General features: G+C 40.7%; 1 protein-coding gene across 1 annotated transcript in view; it reads left to right on the plus strand.

Moving 5' to 3' along the window:
- The first annotated feature begins 427 nt into the window (after positions 1–427).
- Trpc6 (transient receptor potential cation channel subfamily C member 6) overlaps positions 428–20,228 on the plus strand; it is a 116,769-nt gene continuing 96,968 nt past the window's right edge. Inside the window, exon 1 of the mRNA XM_059267216.1 lies at positions 428–594. Within this exon, the coding sequence (XP_059123199.1) occupies positions 428–594 (167 nt within the window). The remainder of the gene's footprint in view (positions 595–20,228) is intronic.

A 20,228-nucleotide genomic window follows, 5' to 3' on the forward strand; every position in this document is an offset into this window, starting at 1 on the left:
GTCCTTTCGATCCCTTTAAAGGTGGGGATCGTGACGGAGGATGTGGGGGTGGGGGAGAAGGCGGGAGGCGAAGGCTGGAGAGTCGTGGTTGACATAGTAACTCTTCAGCTGCTCTCCCTGGCGGCTGCCACCGAGGCCCCGCCTGTACCCTCTGCCTGGGAGCCCAGGCCGCCTGTTGGCGCGGTCCAGATGATCTCAGGTCAAGGTTCCCTTGGCGGTTGTGCCCCAAGCCCCTAAGAAGTGACTTTCACCCTGGCGGGCAGGGAAGCCACCGGCAGAGCCCAGTAAGACTGGCTTCTGCATCCCTTCCCTCATCTTCCTCTCCTGGGCATCGCTTTGCTCTGGGCCAGTTCGGTAGGTGACGCGGCCCCTTCTCCCCAAGTCCCGATCTGCGGGAGCAGGGTGCAGGCCGGCTGCGCGCTGTGCCATGAGCCAGAGCCCCGGGTTCGTGGCCCGGAGGGGCGGCTCTCCGCTGGCTGCCCCTGGAGCCGGAGCGCGGCGCAACGAGAGCCAAGACTATCTGCTGATGGACGAGCTGGGAGACGACGGCTGCCCGCAGCTCCCGCTGCCACCCTATGGCTACTACCCCAGCTTGTAAGTGCGGGCGCGGGCGGCATGGGCTGCAGGAGTGGGTACTGTGCGTGTCCCACCAGCGATGTCTCTCCAGACATCCAGGGGCGTGCGCGGTGGGGCCGGGCTGGCTTGCTGTGAGCACTCCAGGGGTGCGCTCACCCTCAGAATGAGCCCGCCAGGTTCCCGCCCCACTACATGTGGAGGGATGCCAGGTCACCACAGGGGATCTGGTGCTTGGTCACCTTTGTTGGGTCATTTTTTACAGTCCCTGCCATCCTGTGGCACTGCTCAACAGGCACGATCTGAACTCAGAATGGGTTCCAGCTTTCGCTCCAGTGGTTCAGTCTTTGTGGAAGTGATGAACTGAACTCTCTCTTTGAAGGCACTTTGGGGACAGGAACCCACTTAGTGCACTCTCCAGCTCTGCCTCAGTCCTCTGGTCTTGCATAAGGATTGCTGAGGGAGAAAACAAGTAGGGAGGTTCTGAGGCCAGACCTATCCATTACCCCCTGGACAGCCTCCTTCTCACCCTGGAATTGAGATTAAGACCAGGAAGGAGACCTGTTCAGGTTTTTGTACCCGTGGCAGGACCTGGGTGAGCCTGTTAGGGCACAGAAAAATAGGGATCGGCTGCTTCCTAGTGGTCTCTCAATAACCAGGAGCCCTTATTTAAAACAGCAACAACCAACAACAAAACCTCAGATTCCAGGTTGCTAACAGTGGTGATGGGGAGGGACAGACAGCAGACAGCAGAGTGGAGAAACAGTCTCAGTTCCTGCCTCGCTCCCCTCTCCCCGCCCCAGGCTGTGACCACGTGTGCAGGCGGCAGATAGTGTTTCTGGCTCTGTTCGCCTTTGCTTGATCTTGCTTCACTGATACACAGGTTTCCTGGCCTGTCACAGCCGTCCAAGCTGTTTCCGAGAAAAGCCTTTCTCAGTTGGGTGACTCCTTCTAGTGGAGGGAGGGTTCTATCCCTTCCCCCCGGGGGCTGGCAGACCCTCATGGCAGAGACTACAGACTGGCTTTTGGGCTGTGGTCAGGACGGGAAGAGTCAAAACCTTCTGTGGTTTACTTTCCTGGTGAGAACTGAGCCCCAGGAAATGGGGCATCTACATTTTTCTCCAGGATGAAAAAAAAGTTGGAAGTGGTTCCATTCTTCTGAGCTGTGCAAGCCAAAAGCATCTATGAAAACCTCTTTTCATTTATGAAAAATTAAGATATAATTCAGACAACGTGAAATTCACCTCTTTAGTTGTACAGTACAACACTGCACATGTAATAGTCATTACGCTTGGCACTTGGCAGCCACCGTCAAAAGTTAATTTCAGGACATTTTTGTCAATGTTATATTTGCTGTCCAATGATAAGCCTCTCTCTCCCCCTGCCCTCTCCTCTTCCCTCCCTCCCTCTGTGCAGGAGTGGTATATATCTGTGGGCTCGTGTGTGTGTGTGTGTGTGTGTGTGTGTGTGTGTGCGCTTGTCCATGGTTTGTGTGTGGAGGCCAGAGATGGACATAGGAAGTCTTCCTCTACAGTTCTCCACATTACTTTTTTGGGTCTCTCACTGACCCTGAAGCTCATCTTTTTCCTAAGACCGGCAGACATATGCTACTGAACCAAGGTTTTACTTGGGTGCTGGGGATCTGAACTTGGGTTCTCGTGCTTGTTTGGTAGGCGCTTTTACCCACTGAGCTGTCTCCCAGCCCAGAAGAGTTCTGTTTCCTAGGGCAGACTTAGACTTCTCCCCGTTCCATGGGTATGTGACCATCCAGAGGCTTTGCTAAGACTTTAGTTCCCCGGGTCTTAGGTGCAACTGGAAAGTCTGCATTTTTAAGTCTCTAGTGATGTTGTATTTGCTTGTTGACACAGTACACACTAAAAGCAAGAAGATGCATGGCAAGAAAAAATAATGATAGAAAAATGCTGGCATTCTGATGATAGCTGTTTGCAAATTTGCTTTGAAGCCAGGGTAGGTGTTGCCCATCTGTGACCTCAGCTACTTCAAGGCTTCGAGTTTGAGGTCAGTCTGGGCAGTGTAGGGAGACCTTGTTTTTGAATTGAGTTTCACTAAGCTCTAATGCTGTTTAGTAATTACTTGTTGGCTAAATTAAGTGATTTGATAACTATCTGCATCTTCAAAAAATTAGTCTCATTAACTAAACATTTTTTATTCTACAATCTCTATTCTAATTGATTTCTTTGTCTTAAAGAAAGTGATTTACTTTAAAAATCCATGGTTATATTATCAGCAGTGAGATGAAATAAAGTAAGAATTCCAAGTTGTTTGAACACTTTTCATAATGTCTTCAAATGTGATTTACTGTCTAAATCATGAAGTTCTTTAAATTACTATTATATATAGTAATTGATATGTAATTATGTATTTAGAGAATTCTAGAAATATACTATTTAGAGCAAAAGCACCTTTCTCCTTCAGTACAGGAATTTCAGCTACTCTTGATGAGGACAGGTAAAAAAGAGGATGCAGAGGACTACGGTAATGGGCTTCAGTTCGTGATGGGTGGCACTTGTTGAGTCATGTTGAGAGTGAACCACACCAGAGTTAAAGCTTTTCTCCTCCAAATCTACTGTTTCCCAAAGGATTCAGGGTTATTTTTCATCCAACGTGTTCTCTGACGAAGTTTTTAAATTTTGCAGTTGAATAAAAAAACGATGCAGGAGGAAATGCTAGAAAAAAATTGACTTCCCTTTGGTACAGAGTACAAATGAACACTTCATGGACTTTTAAACTGTGATGAGAGTGATTTTTTTGTGTGTTTTTGAGTAGAGTGTGTACTGGTGTCATTGTGGCAATCACTGATACACCTTAGGTGCAGAATGGCTATTTTTCTCAAGTCACCGACATTTCCATGTAAGATTCTGGAATTTTGTAAGTGGCCATTTCTGTGAGATAAATCCACCCACTCTCACTTAGAAATTCTCTTTCACATTTATCTTCTTAAAAAGAATGTTTTTACATGTAGTTTTGGAGCTTTTACTACTGAAGATTGTGGGGAATTATCTTGTGGGAGACCAATTGCACATTCTCAGGCCTTGGTAAGTGTAAGTGTTAATATTTTAAAGATGATATTTTTGAAAGAAAGAGTCACAGTTTCCTCTTTTTCTAACTTTCAATTAGAAAGCAGATGCTACATTCTATTATAATTAATTTTAAATGATGAGTAACAAGAAAGTCCCACATCCTCCCAAGACCCCAGGGGTTCCTTTATTTAAAGAAATGTCTCCAGTCTATGACCCGAACATGAAGGAGAATCTCAGACATATACGCATATGTTAAGGGTTTCCAAAGCAATGGAGAAGAGTTGATTTAGTTCCATTGACCACTGAGTTATAAACTATTGAATTGACATTTATTGCTGTTCAGATTTTGAATAATGACAAGGCAAGACAATCAAAGCTACAGGCAACCCACTAGAGTAAGTCTAAAGCAACTACAAAAACTTGTGGTAGCACAAGATGTGGTGGCTCAGTGGGTAAAGGCACTTGCTGCCTGCTGAGTTTGATCCCCAGGATCCATGTTGTGGGATCGGGGAACTGACCCTGTAAAGATGCCCTCTGACTTGTGTGTATGTGCTGTGGAGTACATGAACCCCCAAGAAACAAATGTGAAAAATACCCTGTGGTAGCCAGCATGTCGTAGTAATATATTTTCAAATATTTGAAAACATTACTAATTTGGTGGCTGGGAATAGCTCCATGGTAAGATGCTCACCAGTATACCCAAGGTCCAGGATTTGATCAAAAGTACCATGAAACAAAACAATAACATTACATAAATTGCTTAAAAATTATGTGATTGCCGTGTGTCAGGAACAAAGATGCTAGAGAAAATATAATGTGGGAAAGGTCTTAGCTGCAAATGAGGCAGAGAACTAGAATTGAGAAATACCTTGAACTCTCATTATACTGAAAAGTTAGGCTAAAAAATGATGCCCACCAGCACAGTCAGTTGCAAACACCAGGAAGAAGACAAGTCCCCTTGGGAATTTCAATTTAAGGGCCTATATGCCCAGTGAGCTCTTACTTTTTGTATGCCTAGTTGACCTAGAGATCATCAAGCCTGGGGCTCTCAGTATAGGGAAATGTTAAAGCATGAAGAGAAGCATCCTGTCCATGTTGACTGCTTAGGAAATTCATCCAAGAGCAAGCCTGCTAAAAATAGACTCACTACAGCCAGTGACCAAGCACACAGGAAACAGTTAAATAGGAGAGAGTGAGCTGACAGCAGAATCCACTACACAGCCAGCATGATGGCCCTGTGAGGTCCTTAGGCACTTAGGGTAACAGTGTAATTAGGGGGAAAGGTATAAAGCTGGTTTGTATAAAATGCCACAGTGTAAAAATGTAAAACCTTAAGGAAAGAAAGAGTCTCAGAAGAACAGGGGGCACATCCACAAAAGAGCTATGGACAGAACATCTGAAAAAGAAAACAATGCAGTTCCATTTTAAAAAGTTTTTAAAATTACAATTATTGACTTATTTTGTGTATACATACGTGTGAGGATACACCCATAAAAGAAAATAATGCAATTTTATTTTAAAAGTTAATCATAATTGTGTGTGCGTGTGCGCGCGTGTGTGTGTGTGTGTGTGTGTGCGCGTGCGTGCGTGCGTGTGTGTGTGTGTGTGTGTGTGTGTGTGTGTGTGTGTAAGTCAGAGGACAATTCGCTGGAGTCAGTTCTTGCCTTCCACCATGTGGGTCCCAGGGGTTGAACTGGAATTCTCAGGCCTGCCAGCAGCTGCCTTAACCCACAGAGCTACTTCACTGCCCTTCCCACCCCAAATAACGTAACACTTGATGGAAAAATACAACACTAAGTTGTATAATGCAGATAATACAGATTGTCCATAGTATAACTGATGTTAATATTCAAAATTCAGAGACACAGCAGGATGACCTCTGTGATTCTGAGGCTAGCCTGGTCTACAGAGTAAGTTCCAGGACAGCCAGGAGTAGGAGTACATGGAGAAACTCTGACTTGAAAAAGAAAACAAAGCAAAAATTCAGGGACACAAATAAATAGACAAAATAGAGATTTATTTTTTTTAATGATTTGCTTTTATTTTATGTGCATTGGTGTTTTGTCTGCATGTATGTGTGTGTGAGGTCCCCTGAAGCTGGAGCTACAGACTCCAGTAGTAAGCTGCCATGTGGGTGCTGGGAAGGGAACCCGGGTCCTTGGGAAAAGCAGTCAGTGCTCCCAGCCACTGAGCTATGTCTCCAGCCCCCAAAATAGACTTTAATAAGAGTCATAGAACAAGAAGGTAGGTGTTCCAGAAGAAAATAACGAGAAAAAAGAAGCACCAATATTTGAATACATAGTGGGTAATGATTTCCAGAAATGACAAATTACTATGTTCATGAAGTACAATATTATCATGACACATAAAGCCAGACAAATAAAACCTGTCATTTTAATTGCAAAATGCCTATGAAAGCAAAAAATTAAAATTAAAAGTTAATGAAAATACAAGGACTTGAAGTTTATATTTTAAAATATTTACAGTGGAAATTCTCCCATGGTGTCTTCTGATCCATAGGTGATGTGTGGCTTGTGAGAGCCATGTTGTTTTGATTCCCCCCCATAAAAGGCATCATTTGCACCCCACTTGTGAACACAACATTTCATACAGTCAGTGTTCAAGGCTGACAGAATCTTGTTTTGTTCCCCTCCCCACATAAAAGGCATCATTTGCACCCCACTTGTGAACAAAACATTTCATACAGCCAGTGTTCAAGGCTGACAGAATCTTTTGGAACATAATTATGAACAAAATATTTTTAAAGGGTAACCTCATTGGGTCTCAACTTTAGGAAAAAATCCAAAGAGATTCTGTAGTGTGTGTGTGTGTGTGTGTGTGTGTGTGTGTGTGTGTGTGTGTGTTGTATGTGTGGTAACTGCAGATTTGTGCCCCTATGGGTGCATATCCAGGGCAGAGCAAGATTTTGATTATCTTTTTTGATTTTTTTTCCCTTACAGCCTCACATAATGAGACAGGACCTCTCACTGACACATATGCTTATCTTTCATCTAGCTGATTGGCTAGTGAGCTCTTGGGATCAGCCTGTTTTCACCTCCTGATGCTGGGCTTACAGGTTCATGCAACCATACCTAATTTTTTTTTTTTTTTTTTTTTTGGCTTAGGTTCAGGGGATTTGAATTCAGAGCCTTGCATTTGCAGAACAAACATTCTACTCACCAAGCCATCTCTTCAACTCCCAAAGAGATATTTAATTTCGTTTCCTATTAGGGAAACAAACAAAAAAAAAATAGGTAGTGTTTGAATTCAGTGAGAATCCTAATATCTGTTATGTCCTTTGCAATGACATCAGTAACATAAAGGCAAATCCTGAACTTTAGTTAAAGGAGCCAATAGATCATCTGTCCATGAGAAATATAATTTCTTTTTTATTTCTGAGACAGAGTTTCACTGGGTCGTCCAGGCTAACTTTGAACTCATGATGTAGTATAGGTTGAAATCCTTGCTTCAACCTGCTGAGTGTTGAAATTATGGTTGTGTACCACCATACCTGGCTGAAAAATATAATTATTGAAAAAAACCCAATGGAACAATTAAAAATGCAATTTGTATATAGAATAATTGATAATATTCCAAATGCAGAGATATAAAGAAATATTGATGAATATCAACAATTATTATTCACCATTATTTAATGGTGGAAAGTATACATTCTGAAGCTGCATCTCAGGGGAAAAGCGAGTGTGGAAATCACTGTTGGTTTTGGTTTCCAACTTCATTTAGAATCATCTTCCTCCTCCTCCCCCTCCCCCAGCCACTGCAGCACAGGAGGGTCTCACTTTTGACCTCATGGAGAGCGCTTTGCATGACAGACACACCTGTTGTTTCAAAACTTGCCATGGCTTGAAATAATCAATAACCCTCAGGAAACACTGATTGTCGTGGAACATGTCTTTAGAGTGCCAACACTGTGAGATGAATGATCCTCAGATGTGCTTAAAGGTCAACACTTGTTTTGTTTAGAGTGTTGCTTACTTCTAAGGAAACAGTGCATCATTTTTCTCCACAAGGTTATCTTCCCTGAGTCATTAGAAGCAACTTCTCAGGGCAATTTGTCTTTTAGAGAGTAAAAATCATAAAAGGAGACATTTTGTTAATTTCACTCTTTTTTTTCTGTTTCATTAAAATGCTAGATATAATTGGATCCAGTGAGTTAAGTTACCGTTTATGATTGCTCTTTGTTTAGGAGTGTTGTGTTGGTTTCAGTGTAAGGGGTCATCTTCATCTGTGCACCATGTTTTAATTAAACTCTGGCAGTCAAATTTGCTATACTTCTCAAGACTCAAGCCATTGCAATTGGCTGAATAACATTCTTACGCAAACAAGTGCTCCAGCTCTCCCATAACATATGGTTGTGGCACACCTGGCCTCAAATTCAGTTAACTGAGGCTCCAGGAAGAGGAGAAAAGAGATTAAGAAGAATTATATACAATACAACGTGTTCTTTTTTCTACAGACAAGTAATCCAAAATATTTACTTACATCTGGGGATCTAACATTTTTGGGATACCTACTCTGTAGTAAGTCTTTTTCTAGTTGTACAAATGTAGTTGACTCTTGAAAACAGTCACTTGTCTATTTTTAATGTTTGTTTTACAAATAAAGATGCTGAAATTTACAGATGTTAAGCCACTAGCATGAAGTTACAAGGCTGTTAAGTTCTCACATGGGCTCAACCCAGTACATCTCAAAAGTACATCTGGAACGCATGTGCAGAGGGGCTAGCAGGGTCCTCTACACTCTCAGCACCCCACATAATCATTCTTGTACCCATACAGAGGGCTCAGCATAACATCATCCTTCCATTCTGCTTCTTCCTTCTTGCCATAGATACTTTAGAGAGCCACATGCTGGTTCCGCTATAGTGAGCCAAGATTCCTGTGCTGTGCTTGTTATATCTAAGAAATACCCAGGTGAGAAGAGAAGACAGGAGGAAAAAATACCAGAAATCTACACAGAATTGGGCATCTTTGACTATAGCTTTCTCTTTCTATCAAGGTGTTCTCATCTTTGAAGATCAGGGCCAACCTGTATACTCCCATCCTTTAATTGACTGCTGAATCTATTTAGCCATCTCTGTTGGCATGATATGATTATGTTTAGTAAGGAGAATTTATTGTGGACTTCTCTATGCTTCATAGATACTAAGTCATTCAAACTGAATAAAAGCTGTGAGGTGTGAGCATTCAAAATTCTTATTTTACTGATAAGAAAAAAAACCTTACAGATAAGAGGTTGATGGGCATGCCCAGCATTACACAGCTTGCAGTTGGTTGAACGGGACTAAAGGAAGGAGCCAAAGACTCTTTCATCATTAGTTCCATCAACAGTGAAATGAAGGTTTGAAATATGGCCAATCATTTTCACCAAGGAAGATCAGTATACCAAAATAAGTGTTCTGTAGATAATTTGCAAATTTAACCAAGATCCACAAATTTATCACGACTCTTTAAAGACTACAGACATTATTTATAAACATACATATATAATGTAAATAAAAATTTCTCATCTGGGTTGACAATGTTCCCTCCAAGAGCCAAAGGCCAACTAACAAAATCCCCAAAACTAGTCATGAGAAGCCCTCTTTTGATACAGGGTTGTCCAAGAGACTCCCCAAAACACACAGGGTATTACTATTGCCCTCATTTGTCACCCCTTCCCCCAGAGGTAGAAGATAAGTTCTTATTGCTGAAGACACATGTACTTCAGACACAGGGCCCAGAGGCCCCTGAAACTGTCTTGAATGCCTCTTCCCTAAGGACTATCTCTCATGGTACCAGAAGGTGCCATGCAAGCTTTCAAAGAAGAGAGGCAATCAATAGTCCTACACCGATATGATACCTACAAACCACAATGAACAGCACAATATGATAACCCTAACAATGCCATAGTGGCATTAATACCTTAGAGATAACCAACAGCTCTCTAATTGGGCTTAAGATCTGCTTAGTAATAAGGAAATCATGCCTCGTACTGGAAGCCTAACCAATTACCCATTAGTGAAGTCATGGGTCTTGGAGAACCTACAACCACCACTTTATTGAACTCTAATTATTTGTCCTAATACTAATAGGTAAGTAGAGTCCTTACCCCTTATCAAAGAAATGTCTCTTTGTAACATACGGAAACCATGACAGAAAACCACAACCAATAAAAGTGCGGAGATGTGAAGCCCAGTCCCAATGAGTACATCTAGAAAACACTCCGACATAGGGATCAGAGAATATTGCACAAGAGGATCAGGGAGTTAGCTGTGAGGCTGTGGATCCTAGAAATGTCAGAACCTACACACCCATGGTGTCTTACCAACACGGCTGCCTAGCATGTACTGAATCAGTTCAACAACAGTAGACACTCCAAAGTGGACTGGAAAAGGCCACAAGGCCTCAACCCTACACAAAGAACTACGGGTACCTACAGAATGCAGAGAGTCAGAGAAATAGTCTTCCCCAGTGAAGAGCACACCAATTGGTTAAATAGTCAGCCCTGAAAACATACATATAAGTAACATTAAACAGACTGAGCAGATTATATTTAGGTATATACATGAAGGCATGCAACAACAATTGATGAAAAAATCGATTATGAATCTGAGAAAGAGCAAGTAGGTGTACATGGGAGGGTTTGTGAGGGAGGAAAGGGAAGAGAAAAGCGATGTATTTATATTATAATTTTAAAAATAAAATAAAAAATAAAGAAGAAATTACAGACATAAAGTGCTCTGTTTCTAAAATGTATATAAATTGCTTCTGTGCCAACATACGGTTGTGTTCGAGAAACTGGCTTGACTGACCGTGTGCGGGGCTGGAGAGACAGCTGCACTGTTGGAGCTCATCTTCCTTCTGAGAGGACTAGAGTTGAGTTCCCAGCCCCCACCCAGGGCCGCTGGAACTCAAGTCCTAAGGATCTGTCACCTTCTTCAGACCTTCACTGGCACTCACACCCACAGGGGCACAAGCCTATCCCTAAAGTTAAAAATACAATAAATGTTTTAAAAAAATCAGTGTGAAATTAGAGTTTACTGTAGGATTTGCATAATTTATTTTTAAATTTAAATTTAATTTTTTTCATATATATATGAAAATATATATATATCTATAATTTTTTTCATATTTTTTCCTTTTTCCCAACTCCTGCCAAATTCTCCTCACCCAACTTCATGTCTTTTTTTTGCTCTCAAAACAACCAGAACTAATAACAAAAACAAAATAAAAAAATCAATAAGACAAAAACAAAAACAGCTCAAAAACCAAAACCAGATTTGCCTTCCTTAACAAAACATTTGTACAGTATTTACCCAGAGGTATGTACTGCTTAAAATCAATGAGTCAATGGCCATGTTAAGACTGATTGCCTGTTCAGGGCAGATTTCATATCTCCATTCTGAATCTCTGATCCTGCCGTGTGGAGCATCCTGTCCTGACACCGCACGAGGGAGGGACTGGACTCCACACAGGGCTTGCTAACAAAATGAACGTCCAAATTACCAAAATTACCATAAGAATTGGAAATGAGGTGAATTCTAAGGGTAGTTTAAAAATTCTTTCAGGGAATTAAACTGTTGCAGATAAAACTCACCCTGTTATTGCAATATTAGCATTCTTTTTTATATTTATATTTATTTATTTAAAAAGGTTTCTTTTTCATTTTACATACCAATCCCAGTTCCCCTCTTTCCCCTTCTACTGCCCCCCCCACCTCTCCCATTCTACCCCCCAACCACTCCTCCTCAGAGAGGGTAAGGCCTCCCTTAGGGAGTCAACAAAGTCTGGCATACTAAGTTGAGGCAGGACCAAGCCCCTCCCCACGTGTCAAGGCTGATCAAGGTATCCCACCCTGGGAATGTGTTCCAAAAAGCCATTTCATGCACTGGGGATAAGTCCTGGTCCCACTGCCAGGGGCTCCCCAAACAGATCTAGCCACATAATTGTCACCCACATTCAGAGGATCTAGTTCAGTCCCATGCATGTTCCCCAGCTCAGTGATTCACAACCAAACACTGGGCTGAGCTCCTAGATTTCAGTTGAAGAGAGGGAGGATCACAGGAGCAAGTGAGGTCAAGATCATGATGGGGAAAACCACAGAGAGAGCTGACCCAATATTAGCATTCTTAAAACAGAAATTTGCCTGGTCTCTGGGCTGTGTGAAAATTCCTGCAGTTGTATAGTGCTGAGGGAATACCTTCTCCAGGACGTGTTGCTTACATTTAGGGCTGGTCACTACTCCAAGATGAAACATTCATTCATTTATTTCAATAGTTGTTTAAATTCTTTAGATTCATCAGGCACTGTCTTTGAAAGCCAGAACCACTACATCTCATTAACTTTCAACAGTTATAATTTGTAGCCTCCCCTTCTAATTTATGTATTTTCAAGAATTCATGTTTTAGATTTTGTTTCATATCTATTGAAATGATTTTTATGCATAAATGTATATAGATAGGGCTTATGTATAACTTAGAAACACATAAAAAGAGCATATACATAAAATAACTTTTTTTTTTATCTGATCATGAACACTTCACTTTCAGGAAGTGACTCCCTTGAGTCTCATTTTAACTAAGAGTCTTCAGTGCCCTTGTTTTCAACACAGCGCTGGTCTAAATGGTGAGCAGAATGTTGGTGTAAAAGCAACTTTAAGATTTATTTATTTATTTATTTGTCTGTTAATTATTTATTTGTTTGTTTGTTTGTGTGTGTGTGTGTGCACATGTATGCAGATGCCAGTGGAGACCATGAGAGGGCGTAGAATATCCTTGGAGCAAATAATGCAATTGATTGGTGCTATGCAATTAAACTGACTTCATAATTATATGTTTCCAGGATGCTGCTTAAAGAACCTGATTCATCGCTGTTACATATGGTCTCTCTATAGTCCCTGACATACATACAAACAAACATTTATTTATTTCTTATGCTTGAAAAGAATATTTCACACTATTTCTAGGATTTATTTTTGAGCTACTGTCACCCACGCTGAACCTTTGGAGGCTATAATGTTCGTACGTGCACTACTGATCAAAACTACGTCATGGCAACGATTGACAGCCAACAGAGCTATAGCTAGAAGGCTTACGGTATAAGACATCTGTAGTTTTAGGGATGTTAAACTAGGAGAAACAGGGATTCATCACTGGGAGAAGCTAACTCTCCAAGCAGTCATCAGTTACCCATAGTTCTCATTCCAGGAGTGAGACTCTGTGGAACTTTCCCCTCCACATTAGGTGTCCACTGATATTGCCACTGTTTTGATCTTGTTTATGCAGACATTTCTATGAGAGACTGTTTCACAACAGACTTCTTGGTATTAAGGTTCTCATAATCTTTCTGCCCTCTCTTTCTTGATATTTCCTGAACCATAGATGCAGGAGGTATGATGTAGATGTATCCACTGGGGCTGGGCCAGGTTCATTAAGCAACATTCTGGACCTGATGATGGTTTTCTGTAATGATCTCCATTTGCTGTGAGATACTTCTTTGATGATGGATGACAGCTTCATTTATCTGTAGGTATAAAGATAAGGTTTAGAATGTAATAAGAAATTATGATGACCTAGCAAAACAGTGATTCTTTCTAAGGTCTATGACTGCACTTACTCTGGGAAGCTGGCTAGGTTTCTAATCCTAGGCATGACTTCCCTTCTGTTGAGTGGGTCTTAAGACCAATTAGAGAGCTGTTGGTGACCACCGACATGTGAGTCCACTTATTGCACCTTCATGCACATCTTGCCGTGCTGGTCATTGTGATTCATAGGTGTTGCAGCCGAATAGATCTTGCTTCCTTCCTTTAGCAGCTTGAACAGTACTTCCTAGTACTACGGAAACTAGACTGCAGTAAGGAGGCTTTGACATTAGATTTTGCTCAAATCATCCAAACCCTGTAGCCTAAGTGTAGGATGTCTTCAGCAACGGGGCCTTACCCTCAACCTCTGGGGGTCAACCAAGGGCTACATCAATAGTCTATTGCAAGTCACTTGAATCCCCTGACCAATCATTGGAAAGATTTCTCATGCCTGTTACTGAGGTTTTTGTTAGTCTTGGTTCTATTGGGGACCATTGCTATATGTGTGTGTAGATAAATATGTATTATGTATAATTTCTACTAAATACAAAATACTTTTTTGACTTTTGATTCCTTGACACTTTATCGAATATTGGTATTATTTGCCCCATTTCCTGCCCTCTTCTGTGTTGACATCTCTCCTGTCCAGTCAGAGCACCTCCGCACTTCCCATTTCCCACTTCACCTGTATCTTGCTTTTTTCCTCCCAGCACTCCCACCCCCTCTGTTGCCTCTTTATACTTTCCTGGTTTCTGTGGTTAATCCATGTTGCATACACATAACTGAAGATTTGGAGCTATGGACCACAGATGAGAGAGAACATGTGGCATTTTATCTGGGTCTGGGTTACCTCACATGATATGATCTTCCCTAGGTCCATCCATTTATCTGCATACTTCATGATTTCACTTTTTTAAACAGCTGAATAACATTCCGTTGTATATACGTACTTCCTTCTCATCTCCATTCATCTGGCCCCTTTATTTGTTGTTTTGGGCAGTGGCCAGCTCTGAAACTGTATATAACAAAACAGGCTCAGCAGGTTGGATTCATATATTTGTGCATTTATGTGTGTGCATGTACCAGTCATGATCAAGGACAAGGAGGCTATCAGCTTGAGAGCTGTGAGACACAGGACAGGTAAGAGCGACATTCCTAGAAAGGGCTGGGTGGAGGAAAGGGAAGGAGAAACGATGTAACTTTATTTTAATTAAAACTATATTTAAAAGAAAAATAGGGGAATATATATATATATATAGACAAGAACTAATGAAATATGATGCCCAGTGTGCTGGAGCTCTCTGGAGGCATGGAAGGTCATAGGGAAACATTGTCTTTTAGAGTCTGTACAGAATTTAAGGGGCTTGTGCTTTACATTTTCTAGCTGAACTTAAAATATTGTTGGCTCTTTGCTTTATTTACATTAACTTGTTTGAACCTCACAGGAAACCCAGTTATACGCAGGTGGTAAGGGGTAATATGATTTCCATGTGTAACGAGGAAAAGGAAATTCAGAATGGTCTGAGGCTCTTCTTTAGCTTGTCTTATTGCTTTTTACACAGAGTGTATTATTTCACACATTAAAAGCCTACACAAAATTTAAAAGTTAGAATTATTTTTAAAAATTAGATTTATTTGTTTTATTTCATGCATATGAATGTTTTACTTGCATGTATTTATGTGTACCATATGCATTCCTGGTGCCTGGGAAAGTCAGAAGGTGGTATTGGATCCCTTGGAACTGGAATTATAGATTATTGTGAGCCACCACATGGGTGCTGGAAATTGAACTCAGGTCCTCTGCAAGAGTAACAAGTGCTCTTAACCAATTATTTCAACTTGATTTGCTATAATTCACAATGGCAACAGAAATAACAATAGCTAACACAGCATTTCTTATGTGCCTGGTCCAGTTCTAAGCACTTTGCATATATGAACTTATTCAGTGCTCCCAGCACTTCTCAGAGGGATTCATCATCACCTATATTTCCAGATGATCTGATGTGTGTGGGAATTAAGAAACTTGCTAAAGATTCCAAGTAGCAAGCTAATGCTGATCTCCGGCAGTGAGTCTCCACTGTTAAGACTGCATTGATCAAAACCCAATATATTTGATTAATAAGAGTTTACTTCACTGTTTAATGATTGTTAGAAATGTGTCTTTTGAAAAGATGGATGAGAAACTTTTGCTGCCTTGTCTAAAGGAGTCTTAGTTTGAGCTGTGAGGCATTAGACAATGTTAGAGACAGGGAACATAGCAAGTTTCATAAAAGTGACGGGGTGAGATTGTGAAGGGGAAGGTGGGAAGGAGAGCCAGTGTGACAATTTGATGGATAAAATGTTCGGAAAGAAATTTTAGTAAAAAATGTGGACGTTGTACCTCTTTCACAGACTTCACACGTCTCACAAGAGCCTACACCCCAAGTAACCATCATCCTGGGCAGGGCTTCTTAATGACATTCTTTTATTATCCGTTAGGAACTTACTGGAAACCCTGATAACTAGGTCCTGTCCTAGATCTCCTGAATCAAAGACTCCAAGAGATTTATGTGTCACCTGTTCCAGAGTGAATTACATGCAGTTCAGGAACAGCTGATTGTCTCATCACAGCCCTGTCCTCAATCCTGTCTTGTGGGTCTTTGCTGTTCCATCTATGGTTATTGACAGTTGCTAACACAACATGTAATAGTGTCCCCTACAATGGTGGAAAAGGTCTGTATCTTCTCTGCTCAACATGGCAGTCCTCTGTGGTATGGAGGACTTGAAATATGGTAGTAAAACTGAGAAACTCAAATTTTGGCTTTATTTAATCCTGAAAAATTTACATTGTGTTGTGTGGATGAGATTACCACAAGGGCCAGCATGTTGATTAGTTTCTTGAGGGCCTGGCAAAGGAAACATGACTAAAGGATGAAGCATTTTGTATATCCAAGCTCTTTAATATCCCAAAGCAACCCTATGAAGTAGGCTTTATTGTTTCTCTCCATGTTACAGATGAGAAAAAGAAAGTCTAAACTTAGGACATAGCCCTTCAAAAGTCAGAGTTGGGTTTCATACCCAAGTAGTTTGATGCCAGAGTACAGATCCTCAGTGCTCTCTCTGTGGTCTTGGGTAAATAAGATGAATTTTATATTACCTTCTAAACTCAGACCAAAGGGGTCAGAAACAAGGGTAAAGGTCATTTCCTTTTTATGTTTTCATTTATAATGGTATTCTAAAATTGGAAGTTTTACAGAAATGGACATTTTCATATGGCGCAATAAATAAAAAAATAAAGAGAAAAGAGAAAAAGATGACAGCACAGCTTGAAAGGGATTTGCCCTGGGAAAATTCTGGGATGCAGGATGAGGTCATAGCTCTCTGGAAGGACGGAACTTCCCCAACTGAACACTAAGCACGTAATTCTCATTCGGCTTCTTACAGTCAGTTAAACTGGACTTCCTGTAGGTCCCCCTCAGCCTGTGCACATTTCTCTCTGTAGCTGCCGTCTTCATTTATACGTCCTCTCTCTCTTTCTTTTATCATTTTTCAGGACAATTAGAGGAAGAAGGCACACAAACACTAGAAACCGCCACGATCAAAGAGCTTGAGTTTTTGCTATCTCAGGATACTCTTTAACCTTGAGTTCTCTTTGTTCATCTAGGCGACCACTCCATTCTTCTGGAATATGACATACTCTAGTCTTTAAGGAGTGTGTCTCAGGTGATATACTAATAAAAATTACATAAAATTAAAATTTTAATTTTCAAATAAGTTTTCATAGATATTTCTTAACATATTTATATGCACGTATACATTAAATGTATATATTCATATATGTATATGTACATAATATAATGTGCACATATATACTTTCATACCTTTCTATTCATACATGATGCATGTCTTAAACAATGATGACATTCTTATTTATATTTTGTTTTTCCATTTAACATTATTAATATTATACATTTTAAGGTATTTAAATTTAGCCTTAGGACTCTATGAAAGTGGCAGTCTTCTTGTATTAAAAGATGGAGAAATGGGGATAAATCTCTATCTATCTACCTATCTACCTATCTACCTGTCTGTCTGTCTATATCTACTAGCTCATACCATGTCTATTCATGGCAAAACACCTTTTTCCCTTTAGATTTTGACAAGATCACATATATTATAAAAGGATTAAAAACAAGTTCCACTACTCTTGAATGTACTTCAGTTTAAATGGAAATTTAAAATAAAAGTGTTATATGCATGGCTTTTGTATAAATGAAAGACTTGCAAGGAGTTCATGTATAGAATTTATGAGTGCTCATCTTAATCTAAACCAAAGACTGTTTTTCTATATTCTCATGAATTTGGTCCTATACCTTTAGCCTATAGTACATTAGAAACAACAAGTGAGAAAGACAGCCCCTAAGACTTTGTAATTTTCATTCCTATCAATTTGTCTAACAGGCTTATGTAAAAGATGAGCTACTCAAACAGGCTACATTGCAGGAGGGAATGTCCCATAACCACCAAACCCACTTAAAATATTGATGTTTTGTTGGCAGCTAGGTATCATGATTGACATTTATAAGGGAACCCTGTAGTCATCAAAACAAACTTCATCATTGAGAGCATAATGTATCAAAGAGGAGATGCACACAATGCATTTAGAAAGGTTTTAAAATCTAATTCATTAAGTTAATAAAAATGTTCATGCATTGAGACATGATAATAGAATAGAACATTCCTTTCTGTGGATTGACTCATGGGCAACAATCAAATCAATGAGATGCTCCAAGGGGAACAAATGTAGTCTACTGGCTCCTGCCGACTGACTTCTGTCAGTCTTTAACATCAGCTCTATTCATTTTTCCAATCTTTGTGTTTTACCAACAAATGACAGCTGCCCCTGCTGCCGCAGTCCTTCTCTTCCCTGTCACAGGCTATGCCCTGCCTTGTTTCTCTCAGGAAGCCCCTTAGAGAATCTTTTCTTCTGCTCTCTCTGAACTCCACATTGCTTCCCCTAGAGATCCCATCACACTCTGGAGAGACTGACTGGGAATTCATCGCAGTACAAGGACTCTATGTTTGAGGCACTTGGATATTGGGGGCAGGCTCGAGGGCTTGCTACTATGCTCTTAAGTTTTAGAACAATGTGATATCTAAAATATGCCTGATGAATAGGTGAATGGTTGAGCAAATCAGTCTTGCAAACTCAAATTCATATGCCAATAACAAAAAATAAATGAAGAGATCTGATGTAAAAATAGGAGGGGTAGGAGACATACTGACTTTGTGAAGCTGCCCTGTCATGACAATATCTATTTGGCTTTGATCAATAATTGCTATGTAGCACTAGAGACCTGTGTTCCTAAATTCTATCATTGTTAAAAGAGAAGCCAGAAATAAGATTTCATATGGGGAATGTTCTGATTTGTCAAACACTGCATGATCCAAAAGGACAATAGACCAGATATAACTCTTAGCCTATAATTTTTAAAGACCTAGAATGAGCAATAGGTCAGTTTCCATGAGACTGTAATTCAAGGTTGAATAATTTCTGTTCTCTCAAAAGCTCACATAATGAAATCTGTGATTCTATCGATTGGAAGAAAAGCAAAGTCACATCATTCCCCATGTTCTACAGGTTTCATTTTATTTCTGGTGCTGGGCAAACAACTGTATTTTTCACAAGATGGTGAGCCATCACTTTAAAAATGAACTGTAAAAAAAGACAGATTGAATTAATGTTGATAATTGTAAGTTAATGGAGAAGTAAATCTTAAAACATCACTTTGATAAAATCCTGTTCTTATCACCAAGAAGTCCTCTAAGTTCCCTGGAAAAACATCCAAGCTATGTCCCCAGCAGTTCATAATTATTAAGGCTAAATGTCTGTGCTCATAACTTCGTGGGAAACCATTCCAGAGGACTTGCTGAGGTAGAGTGTGTTGAAGATTTACAAATGAACATTTATTTGTATAAAATTCTTAGTGCTTTATGTCCCCCCACTGCAGAATAAAAATGACTTACTCTCATAGAAATCTGGTACAGCCTGCTGTAAGCACAAATATTCCTTGATGTTTGTTTTATATTAAAAGTTTGCATCCAATTCCACAATGTTCCCATGTTAACTTCTCCCAGAGAGATGTAATCTGTTTATCTATAAGTTTGTGTGTCATTAGGCTGTGCCACAAGCTCAGGGGTATTCATTCTAAAATAGGGAAAAGCCTATGACTCACACTGATGACTGTGAACAGAAAATGTCAACTTAACTACTCTCCAAGCTCAGACCATAAACAAGCACACAGCCCACAGGACCCTCCCCAGACAGGAAAAGGAAGTTATGGGAGCTAAGAGAAAGCATTTAAAAGATATGGAATGGCAGAGAGGGCCAGTGCTTGGTGAAAGAGTAGGATGCCATGTCATGGAGTTAAAAAGGAAGAGATTTTTGGAACGGAAAAAATAATACAGAGCCCCCATATGGTCCATGACCAGCTGACCCCAAGCCTAAAGCATCCTGCCTTTGAAGAACAGGGGAGAAAGGCTTATTTCACCAGAAGGGAGTTAGTACATAAGTCACAAGACAGAGAATGAACTCCAAAACCTGCAGTTTCTCTGTTGTTGGCTGTGTGTCTGTGGCCTAGCACAGTGTGGGCTCAGAGACATGTGACCTGACCACGAGCAAGGTTACAATCCAACCCGGAAAGGACCCAAGCTATGGAGTGGGGCCATGATGGCTGTTTCCAGACCTTGAAACAGAGAAAAAGACAAGCTTAGGAAAGTCAAAATGGAAGGATTCAAAAGGGTGATGCAGGGGTGCTTGGTGGGAGGACAGACTGGGGAAGGGTAGAGAGTCCATGGGGGGCGGTCTGGTTCTGTAAGGCCAGTGGCTATCCACTGCAGCTGGGAGTTCAGAGGCGACCTCTTACTGCATTCTAGTTGGTTTGCTGTTTTTCATGCTGCTCTTTGGTTTCCTTCCCTCTGCTTCATGTGAGGGTTCTGATTTCCCTCCACTCATTGCTTGGTTCTCCCTATCCTGACTCTACATGTGAGGGA

The sequence above is a fragment of the Peromyscus eremicus genome, chromosome 7 (genome assembly GCF_949786415.1).
Source record: "Peromyscus eremicus chromosome 7, PerEre_H2_v1, whole genome shotgun sequence".
NCBI classification, from domain to species: domain Eukaryota; kingdom Metazoa; phylum Chordata; class Mammalia; order Rodentia; family Cricetidae; genus Peromyscus; species Peromyscus eremicus.